Raw genomic sequence first — 12,021 nt, 5'->3', positions numbered from 1 at the left:
AATTGTAAACAGAACTTCGGAAGCAAAAATTGGTGGCAACTTGTTAATTCCTTTTTGAAGAAAAAAGGTGTTGCAGGTAACGAAATTCCACCGCTAGAGGATAATGGAAAAATTATTGATAACATTTGTGAAAAAACGATTTTGTTTAATAATTATTTTGAAAGCCAGTCTAAAGTTGAAAATCCAGACGATCCCCTGCCTGAGGCAAATTGGTGTAATACATCTTTACCGACTTTTGAATTGACAGAAGCTGAAGTTGTCCAAGTGTTAAGGAATTTAAATTTATCCAAGGCCGTGGGCCCTGACGGAATACATAATAAATTGCTTGTAGTTGGATTACCTGTTATCGTTTCACCGCTTACAGTTCTCTTTAACACTGATCCCTGTCTGAGGGTGTTTTTCCAGTTGTCTGGAAAACTGCTCACATTACGCCCATTTTTAAAAAAGGCGATAGGAGTGCTTGTTCCAACTACCATCCAATCTCTTTGCTGAGTTGTATTGGGAAGGTGCTCGAAAAATGTATACAAATCCGTGTGTTTGCAGGTTATTTGCAAAATTATGATTTGATTACACACTGCCAATCTGGTTTTATTGCTGGTGATTCGACTGTTTATCAACTATTGAGTATATATGATGATTTATATGTTGCACTTGATAAAAACATTATGTCACAGGCAATATTTTTTGATGTATCAAAAGCTTTTGATAAAGTCTGGCATCGCGGTCTGCTCCACAAGCTTGAGGCGAAAGGTATAAGAGGTCCCTTGCTTGTTTGGTTTGAACATTACTTGAGCGATCGCAGGCAAGCAGTTACAGTACTGAAAGGAACCAAATCAAGTTATGCTACCCCTTCTGCTGGTGTCCCTCAGGGTTCTGTCTTAGGACCTCTTTTATTTCTCATTTATATGAACAATATTGGTGTTGGTCTTGAATCAGTGTTGAAACTCTTTGCAGACGATACGAGTATGTATTTAAGTTTAGATAACGATGATGTACGAGCAGAGATTTTGAATTCTGATTTGGATAAAATTCGCACATGGGCTTCTAAATGGAAAGTCACTTTTAATTGTCAAAAAACAGAATTGTTGGACATTTGTAGGCAACAAAATTTTTTACTTCCACCATTGTATTTCGAAGATGCACACTTAGTTGATGTTGAAAATCACAAGCACCTTAAATAATTGGCGTCATTCTACAAGGTAATTGTAAATGGGATTCCCACATAAAAAGTCTAATTGCTAAATGTAGAAAGTCAATTGCGTGTTTTGGTTTATTCAAGCATCGTTTAAACAGAAAATCACTTGAAGTTATATTTAAATCCTTTATGTTACCATTGTTTGATTACGCGGACGTTATTTGGGATAACTCAGTACACAGTGTTTGGCAGACGAGTTGGAGACATTGCATCTCGATGCAATCCGAATCATTGTAGGTGCAGTACGTGGCACAAGCCACCAAAAACTGTATAACGAATCGGGTTTTGTGCCCCTGAAAGAAAGGCGACGTCATCATAAACTTTTGCTGTATTATAAAATTGTAAATCGTTTAACCCCAGAATATTTATATTCCAAACTGCCGGTCCTGGTTTCCGATGTAAATCCTTACCACAGACGACGCCCTCTTGAACGTAAGGTTCCATTGTGCAGAAGTGAGTTATATAAATCTTCATTTTTTCCTTCAACGACAGCTTTGTGGAATAATCTTCCAGAAAATATACAACAAACGCAGTCAGTTAGTGAATTTAAAAGGTATTTGACTGATGGAGATGTTAATTGTTGTTCCAGTATTATTATTTTGGCAACCGCCAGGCACAGGTATTTCACAGCAGGTTGAGATTAAACATGAGCGATTTGCAACAAGACTTAGTTAACCGACACCTCTCTGATAATTTAGAATGTACGTGTGGAGCATGCCCGGAAGATTCTGAACATTTCTTGTTACACTGTCCAAAATTTAAAGAACATAGAACCATTTTATTCAATAGTCTGCCAACACACGTTCTAGACTGCAAAACACTCTTGTTTGGAAATACTGATTTAACTATATCTTTGAACACGAAAATATTCTCTGTTGTACAAGACTATGTTATGTTAACTAATCGCTTCGGCTGATATTATATTAACTGTGCAATTGATGCAGCTAGGCATTCTCTCTCTCCCTCTCTCTCTTTTCCTTTGTATTATATTGACATACATGTACATTTCAATGTTCTATCATGCATTATGTATTCGTAAGGTAATATTGTAATTAGTAATACTGTATGATTGCGATTGACAATTGTCCTTTTATTGTCTTTTTAAAAAAAAATGTTATGTCTTAGTTTAGCAGGGACAGATTGTAAGACTAGGCGTGAGCCTAAAATCTCCATCCTTGAGTAATAAAGTTCGTTCGTTCGTTCTCTTCATCTTATTTGTATAAAATATAATGAAACATTATCAAGATAAGTGTTGAAGCTATCACTTGTTCGCCATATTTTGCGTTAAGCTGCCGTTATGCGCCATACATGGCCCAGCTCATCCGACTTCGGCGTGTTTTTATATCGGAGTGGTCCTTCTCCTAGATTGGTGGCTTTACAGGGCTGTCGAGTCCAGTCTACCCGGCTATTTGGCCATAGCTGGCTGGTTTGTTTATTTGAGGTGACCTTCCCCAGGGCTAGAGCTTATAATGCGGCTCTTGATCGCATGGTGCTCCCGTAATTGGACACCTGGGGTATTTCTTGAGAGTAACAGTGCCACCTGTTACCCTGCCCCATCCTGCTGGAAGCACCGCCATTTGGTCCGCGACTGCTCATTCGTCCTGGCAAGCCTGGCTTATCTCGCAGCTAACCTCCATACCTGAAGGCCACCCCACTATCCGCCACCTGTGGACGCGCCTGTGGTTGGGGGTGGTCGCCCCTACTTTTCCAGGGGTGCTGCAATGATACCAGTCAAAAGTGGCGTGTGGCGTGTAGCGGTTGGACTAAGTCTGACAGGCAGCTCTGTGGCACTGTCACACCATCATTTTTGGTCATTAAAAATCTCAAAATTCGAATAAAAAATACAAAATTTGGTTATCAATCAAAAAAAGATTTCATCTAATTCTTTATCATTTACAAAATCTAAAAATATATAGATATGCCATGTCTCTGAGTCTTCGGGTTTAGGCTTAGCGAAGCCTAATTAGTACATGAAGTTTCGGTGTTGGCTGTTTTGTTTAGTGTTGATCTTTAGTTTCAGGTCAATAGATTGACTAAAATGTTTTTAAATCACTTCATGCGACTTGTTTTTCCATCCAAACTTAACCCCAATGTGACTTTGAAACTTCACAAGGGTCAACCAGACTTAGTTCATGTCTGGAAGTCATTGAATCCTGTTAGTGTATGAGATTTCAAAGTTCTAACTTTAAAACCTTTCAAGAAATTGATAATTATTCATACTTTGATCCGAACATGACTCGGCTGTCACCTTGAATTTGACAAGTCAACCAGACTTTGGTTTCATTGGGTGGTCATCCTTCACTTCAAATGTGTAATCATCATCAAACCAAAGAAGTGCATGTGCAAAGTTTCAAAGCTCCAGCTTCAAAAACATCTGACTCTTGAGATAACCATACAATCGGACACTGCATGCTCATAACTAAGACTCACTGATTACTCCGGTGAGTCAAAAACAATGTACATGTATACATTTTACCTTTCTGAAGTAAAATCTGTTGCTATGATCACATGATGTGAGAGTCCGACTTCAATATCTTGCATCAAAATTATAAGCTGTTTAAAATGTTGCATGAATGTCGGTTTTTATGTATCATTTTTTAACCAATAAATGTTGGTACCTTCTTTTGGCTCACACTGCGTAACAGAGCCACCATTTAGCGCTGATGAATCTGTATCTTCTAGAAGTCGATAGTAGGCATCATCAGCATCCTTGAAATCTTCATCTGCCTTCACATGATGGCCAAAGTGACTGTCTATCAAATCCTGGCCCAACTCCACAGCAGTTTCACGATCTGAACATAGTATTTTCAAGTGCATTTTTCTGTCAACAACAAAGAAGTTGCCGACCAAGTAAGCAACCATATACATGTACAGAAAAAGAACTGAACAGAACTGCAATTTCACAATACATATAATATGCACAGGGATGTCGTTAGGCGTCGGACATCAGACATAGACCGATTAAAAGGCTCAAATGTCCGATTCACATAGCCGCATGGCGGTCAGATGTCCTATCGTTTTCAACTGAGCGCGGTCATTGACTGATAAGCACTCCATTCCTTCGGACAACGCGTTATTTGATAATTTTCCTTTCATGATAGAAATCTTCAAAAAGCGGTATGAGCCGTTTGCGTACACCCTTCCACAGCACACTAAAGTTAGGAGTACGAATAAAAAATAACACCCAAACACCAAAATGAAATAAATATTTCGGAGTAAAAACTCCTTCTTCAGTAATGGAATCAAAACAAACGATGACGTAAAAACAGAAAGGAAATTACGTAAGAATACAAATGACGTCATTCTAAAAATAGATAAAACACGTGCAAATTTGCTATTGTTCTCTCTCTCTCTCTCTCTCTCTCTCTCTAAAGTAAGCAGTAAAGGTAAAACTTCATATGTTTGCAAGCACATACACTTGAGCACACTCACTCCCACATGCACACACACACATACTTCCAGGTGTTGAATGCGATCCAGGGAGCTAACATGTTACAAGGCTGATAAGTTTATAGCCATAGGACACTGTTTATCTTGTTGATAGCGTCAAAAGACGTTGTGTACTCTGCTGCGAACAACAAAGGGATAATTATAGAAAAATATCCAAACATTATATCCGCGAACAGCCTCGCAATAACAAATACAGAGGGCAGCAACAGTCAATTAGTCAAACACATTAAGTCCGTCAGGGAAATTGGTCTGCAGCTGATGTCTCCAGAACCTTTCTCTTCTTTTTCTCAAAGCAATGTCTTCTGCATGGATTTTTTCTATGGCTGTGCATTGCATGTCTGCTAGTGTATGTCCAGGGAGATTAAAATGTTTAGCGACCATTGTATCTTCTCGTGTATATTTTGATGTACTGTCCGTGTGTCCTGCATGATCTTTGTAGTGTTTGATGTTGTGCCTGTGGCCATAGAAACGTTTTTTAAGTGTCTGTCCAGTTTCGCCGACATACTGACATTTTTTGCATTTGCCACAGTCAATTAGGTAAACCAAGTTGGTTGTGTCACAGGACATGAAAGTTCTGATATTGTGTGTACCTCTATTAACAACACTGTGGAATGTCCTCGTCTCCTGCAAGTGCCCCCCGCACAGCACACACCTCCCCCCACTGCACCTATAGCACCCATTTTGCTGGTGAAAGGGCTTCTGGTGAACACCATTGTTGCTGCTAGTGCATTGTGAAGAGGCGCGCCCCACGCAAGGAGCACCCACATTAAAGACAAAAGTTAGGAGTACGGGAGACAACTCCAACTGACCAAGGCTCGCGTCTGCTTTAATTTGCTTTCGGTTAGAGATGAAGCGTACGGCACTAAATTATGCCACCGATACAAACTAAAGCCTGCCAAAGAACTGCAAAGGCTGAACACGTTTGGCGTTTCAACGGCATCGTGAGCTACATTAGGGCCAAGAACATGGGAAAACATGGCAAGCATCATTCTGAAAAATGACAGTGCCAATGACAGTGTCGCCGCTCAAAACCTCCACAATCACGGAAAGTAAAGTTTTGTCACAAAGTGTACAGGAGTCATTCTCAAAAACTGGTTAACAAAAGTGGGAATAAGGCCCAAAAATAAAACTCGACTAATTTGAGTTGAATTATTGATTCAAAGGTTCTTTGTTATCAGAATGACAGTTTGCAAGAAACGAAAAAGCAAGAAATACGTTTCCTTACAAAATACAGGTATCTGATACGGGGGTATACCGTCTCATTACGTGCGCATCATCGTGACACAAATTTGTTAATAATGCAGTCATATTGGATGCTTATATGTTGAACTAATTATAGCTTGACAAGCCTGTATAAGGAGTTGTTTAAAAAGAAAGAAATAAAAAAATATATAAAAAAATAATAATTTTTTAATAACTTTTTTTATACTTTTAAAAAAAAATTTTTTTTTTTTTTTTTTTTTTTTACAAATATACCTTGGCACGTACATACAAAATACATGTACACACATTTATATTGGTGACAGAAAAGGTTTGTGGACAGAAAAAGGGGAATAAGAGGGAGAGAGAGAGAAAGAGAGAGAGAGAGAGAGAGAGAGAGAGAGAGAGAGAGAGAGAGAGAGATCAAATCAAATCAAATTTTATTTTACGAGGGTTGTGGCATAAGCAATAAAAAACGAGCTTCTTTTCAACCAGCCCTCGCCCAGAGAGGGACTATTCTAATCTTAAATACATATATATATATATATATATATATATATATATATACACATACAAACGTAAAACAATTACAAAAGATAAGCATGACCAGTACAAAAAACAAAAAACAAAAAAAAAAAATTCGCGTAAGGCGAAATTACAACATTTAGTCAAGCTGTCGAACTAACAGAATGAAACTGAACTCACTGCATTTTTACAGCAAGAGCGTATACTCGTAGCATCGTCAGCCCACTGCTCGATGCACAGGCAGTGAAATTGACAAGAAGAGCGGGGACTAGTTGCGCTGAGAAGGATAGCACAATTTTCTTTATCTCTATTCTTTTCAACTTTCTGAGCGTGTTTTTAATCCAAACATATCACATCTATATGTTTTTGGAATCAGGACAGAAAGGAACCCACAATAAATAAGATGAAATTGTTTTTTAATCGATTTCGGAAATTTTATTTTAATAATAATTTTTATATTTTTAATTTTCAGAGCTTGTTTTTAATCCGAATATAACATATTTATATGTTTTTAGAATCAGAAAATGATGAAGAATAAGATAAACGTAAATTTGGATCGTTTTAAATTTTATTTTTTTTACAATTTTCAGATTTTTAATGACCAAAGTCATTAATTAATTTTTAAGCCACCAAGCTGAAATGCAATACCGAAGTCCGGCCTTCGTCGAAGATTGCTTGGCCAAAATTTCAATCAATTTGATTGAAAAATGAGGGTGTGACAGTGCCGTCTCAACTTTTACAAAAAGCCGGATATGACGTCATCAAAGGTAAATTTTATCGAAAAAAAGAAAAAAACGTCCGGGGATATCATTCCCAGGAACTCTCATGTCAAATTTCATAAAGATCGGTCCAGTAGTTTGGTCTGAATCGCTCTACACACACAGACAGACAGACAGACAGACAGACAAGACAGACAGACAGACACACACACACACATACACCACAACCCTCGTCTCGATTCCCCCCTCTACGTTAAAACATTTAGTCAAAACTTGACTAAATGTAAAAATAAAAAAATAAAAAATTTTTTTAAACAAGAAGAGCAAACGCTCGATCGAGTCACTTTCGCAGTTCTGAATATTATATGAGGCAATTTTTCCTTCAAGACATACCTGTGACCTTGAAAAAGGTCAAAGGTCACCAAAGCAGACGTCAAAGTGTAGAGGTCACTGGGAGTCACGTTCACATAAAATTTGAGCCCGGTCACTTTTATAGTTTCCGAGAAAAGCCCAACGTTAAGTTGTGTGTTGCCGAACAGAAAAGGCTAGTTATCTCCCTCGTTTTTCTGATAACGTTCGTAAAAGGCAGGCATGGGAATTGAAAATTGTAAAAAAGGCGAAAAATGTATAACTGAAGACGCGAAGCGTCAAGTCGACGGCGCAAAGCGCCTAGCCTTACTAGGGGGGTCCGGGGGCATGCCCCCCCGGAAAAAAAATTCTCCAAAGAACCCAGATGGTGCAATCTGGTGTCATCTGAGCTCCAAGTTTGCCATTAAATTCTGTTTTTAGAATCAGAGTTTTTAGTACCAATTTTTGCTTTTTTGAAGAAAAAAAATTATATACATATATATGTATTATACAGTGAAGTCCGGGTACAACGAATCTCAAGGGAGATAAATTTTAGTTCGTTATATCAGCAATTCGCTGTGGAGTTTTCAACCCTAAATGGTCTTAAGACAAGTTTTCCCACTCACCTTCAAATGATCGTCCCATCGATCTTTCCTTGGAGAGTACAATCTCTGCATGTTTTCAACAGCTTCATAATATAATCCATAGAGAGAGGCATAGTTCAAATGTTCACTTTACTGTCACAATTTTAGAAGTAAAATTTAAAAAGTCGTGTAAAAGCATGTACATGTACATTCTGATCAATCTCCGATCAATCTCCGATTTCATGGTGTCCACCAGTTCTGGTGCATGTACTACCCTGGCCAAGTTTCCTCTCAAGACATCAAAGAGACCGCCCCGGCCCATAGGTTAAACTCCCCATAGGTTAAACTCGGTCACTGACCCGGGTGCAGGAAGTGTTTCCTCTCTCATATGAAAGGGGAACCACCTCTCATAGCTAAAACTGAGTCAATGACCCCTAGAAAGAAGGTCAGTGTCTATAAACAAGGCCATCCAGCTATCACAATGGACCTGCCTTTGATCTCGCCTCACACACAGATCGTTGTAGCCTTGTGACTTTTAGAGACAAAGGTACACTACGAATCCTATAGCGTGCCCGCGAATCAACAGCGAGCTGTTTCACTCAAAGTTCAAGTAACTGAGGCGGGCGGTAGCAGTGCGTGAACAAAGTACGGACAGTTTTCGCGGGCTTTTGCGCAAAGGCAAAAGTAACCGGTGCTTTATTTGTTTGCCTCCCCCCTTTATTTTTTCGGCGGACACTTTTGCTTTTTCGGCGGAACAAAATAAAAATTCGGCGGAAATCCGCCGTTCGGCGGACAATTCCCATGCCTGAAAAGGCTACAGATGTAAATACTTTGATGTAAAGAATAATCCTACAAAGTTTCAATCACATCCGATGAACTTTGTCAAAGATATAAAATGTCTAATTTTTCCTTTGACGCTGACCTGTGACCTTGAAAAAGGTCAAAGGTCAACGAAACCATCGTTAAAGTGTAGAGGTCATTGGAGGTCACGACTAAACAAAATATGAGCCCGATCGCTTTGATAGTTTCCGAGAAAAGTCCAACGTTAAGGTGGTGTCTACGGACGGCCGGCCGGCCGGACGGCCGGCCAGCCGGCCGGACAGACTAACACTGACCGATTACATAGAGTCACTTTTTCTCAAGTGACTCAAAAAAGCAGAAAAACTATTTTCATGACTATATACACGTTGTAGGCTATACATACATTCTTGCGTTATGAAACACTGATGCTTTATGGACAGATGATCAATATGAAAATAATCAGAACGAAGAGAGAGAGGGAAGAAGAGATCCTGCGTAAATGTGAAAACGTTGTAACAACCTTGAATTTGACGAGGTGTTGAATACGTATTTGACAATCACACATAATAATAAAAAACAAGAAGAGCAAACGCTCGATCGAGTCACTTTCGCAGTTCTGAATATTATATGAGGCATCAGATGGACAGGAAGAAATTGCTATTCACAACACAATGAGTCACGTTCACATAAAATTTGAGCCCGGTCACTTTTATAGTTTCCGAGAAAAGCCCAACGTTAAGTTGTGTGTTGCCGAACAGAAAAGGCTAGTTATCTCCCTTGTTTTTCTGATAACGTTCGTAAAAGGCTACAGATGTAAATACTTTGATGTAAAGAATAATCCTACAAAGTTTAAATCACATCCGATGAACTTTGTCAAAGATATAAAATGTCTAATTTTTCCTTTGACGCTGACCTGTGACCTTGAAACTCAATTCAAACTTTTGATGAAGAAAAGTAAACTTTTGTCCGTTAAAAACAGGTAAGGTTTGATATTTTTCTTTGGTTTTGACGATGTTTGTTTGATAGGACCACAAACCCTGACTGAATTTAGATATACACCTTTTAACCTTTGCCGTGCTTCCTGGGTTCACCTGTACCCAGAGACACACTAAAATCATTGTAACTCTGGAACCATTAAAGGTATCGTTTTGAAATTTTAAGTATCTCTCACACACCTAATTTGCTCTCTGTCTGCAAATTTTTAGTGTGTACATGACAAAACATTAAAATTAATTGATTATGTTAATTAACATAAACACTACCGATTGCGCGGGTTCACGCAAACCCATACTTTTAAAGAGTAGTAGTGATTGTAACTATCCCTCTGCCGACGGCGCGGGTTCTGCTACACCCATAATTACCAAAGCGGCGGAACAGTGTCTGTCTGCCTGTTTGTCTCCCAAGAGACTGTCTGTCTCTCTGTCTGTCTGTCCGCATCTCTTTGTCTGTATGTCTGTTGTCAGTTGCTCTGTCTGTCTGTCTATCCGTCTATCTGTCTATCCGTCTATCTGACTGTCTATGTGACTGTCTGTCTCTCTCTCTGTCTCTCTCTCTGTCTCTCTCTCTCTCTCTGTCTCTCTCTCTCTCTCTGTCTCTCTCTCTCTCTCTCTGTCTCTCTCTGTCTCTCTCTCTCTCTCTCTCTCTCTCTGTCTCTCTCTCTGTCTCTCTCTCTCTCTTAGTCTCTCTCTCTGTCTCTCTCTCTTAGTCTCTCTCTCTGTCTCTCTTTCTTAGTCTCTCTCTCTCTTTCTTAGTCTCTCTCTCTCTCTCTTTCTTAGTCTCTCTCTCTTTCTTAGTCTCTCTCTCTCTCTCTTTCTTAGTCTCTCTCTCTCTTTCTTAGTCTCTCTCTCTTTCTTAGTCTCTCTCTCTCTCTCTTTCTTAGTCTCTCTCTCTCTCTCTCTTTCTTAGTATCTCTCTCTCTCTCTTTCTTAGTCTCTCTCTCTCTCTCTTTCTTAGTCTCTCTCTCTTTCTTAGTCTCTCTCTCTCTCTTTCTTAGTCTCTCTCTCTCTTTCTTAGTCTCTCGCTCTCTCTTTCTTAGTCTCTCTCTCTCTCTCTTTCTTAGTCTCTCTCTCTCTCTTTCTTAGTCTCTCTCTCTCTCTCTTTCTTAGTCTCTCTCTCTCTCTTTCTTAGTCTGCATCTCTTTCTTAGTCTCTCTCTCTCTCTTTCTTAGTCTCTCTCTCTCTTTCTTAGTCTCTCAGTCTCTCCCTCCCCCTCTCAGTCTCTCCCTCCCCCTTTCCCTCCCCTGCAAGAAGTCGGTGAAGGGAGAAACTCGATGCACCCACTGAAGTAGCGCTGTGGGTTTCCCTGAACCCACCCCGTCGTTAGAGAAATAAACGGTAAAAACCCTCTTTCAAATGTATGGGTTCAGACAAACCCGCATCGTCGGGCGTGTGTAGTCAAAAGCGGCATCTGGCAAAGGTTAAGAAGAAAAACAAACTTTTGTCAGTTAAAACCCGTTATATCTCATTTCTGCACCGATTGTGGTCATCAGACGTTGAGGTTAAGCAGACTGATATTTATAGCCTACTCCAACAGGATCCAGCCTGGTACAGGTTCACAGGCCAAATACCTGAGTGTACCGGCTGAATAACAGTGTACGGGCCAAACAGAAATATGTACGGATGACGTCACGACAAAATTACGTATTGTAATGACGTTCAGCGTTCCATTTCGTCATTTTGAAGAATAAATTGCATTGAATTTGCTTGTCAAAACCAGTAGCCATTTGGTGTGTACATCTATTTTGAGTTTTGAACAAAATTCAAACAAGCCCTGCAGCATTTCGATTATATATTTTTTTTATTGATTTTACTGAATTCTAAATCGATTTTGTCATTCAAAATTCACTGTTTGGAGAGTAACATGCTTGTGGTGTGTTCTCAGGAGTGTTTTTTCCAAAGTCAAATGTCTCTTGAATCTTTGGGGTATGGCAACATATAATGATTTCATAAGAGACATCCATAGTGTGATTCGACTTGCTATTCACAGCACAAAGAAGCCAGTGAAAATGTGAGTTCTTGAGACCATTTGTTATTGAATATGTTAGTGTATGTGCTTTGCTGGCCTTAGATGATTCTACTCTCATATTTTCTTGAAAAATGGATGTACGCGACCGACTTTTTACCGTGCCTGTTTAGGCGAAATGCCTTGTCATTTATCAACTTTGCTTAGCATCATTTAACTTTCATCCTTTGTGGTACTT

At 39.3% G+C, this 12,021-nt stretch overlaps 1 protein-coding gene across 2 annotated transcripts in view; it reads right to left on the bottom strand.

Moving 5' to 3' along the window:
- The window catches only part of LOC138966242 (uncharacterized), a 68,645-nt gene that overhangs the window by 36,808 nt on the left and 19,816 nt on the right, over positions 1–12,021 (bottom strand). The window contains exon 4 of one of the 2 annotated variants that reach the window (XM_070338385.1): positions 3,814–3,987. The exons of the other annotated variant lie outside the window; for it this stretch is intronic. Within the exon in view, the coding sequence (XP_070194486.1) occupies positions 3,814–3,987 (174 nt within the window). The remainder of the gene's footprint in view (positions 1–3,813; positions 3,988–12,021) is intronic. 2 annotated transcript variants of the gene reach the window in all.

Source organism: Littorina saxatilis, linkage group LG5, assembly GCF_037325665.1.
Source record: "Littorina saxatilis isolate snail1 linkage group LG5, US_GU_Lsax_2.0, whole genome shotgun sequence".
NCBI classification, from domain to species: Eukaryota; Metazoa; Mollusca; class Gastropoda; order Littorinimorpha; family Littorinidae; genus Littorina; species Littorina saxatilis.
The sequence above is the reverse complement of the archived record's forward strand: the minus strand, read 5'-3'. Positions and strand labels throughout refer to the sequence as shown.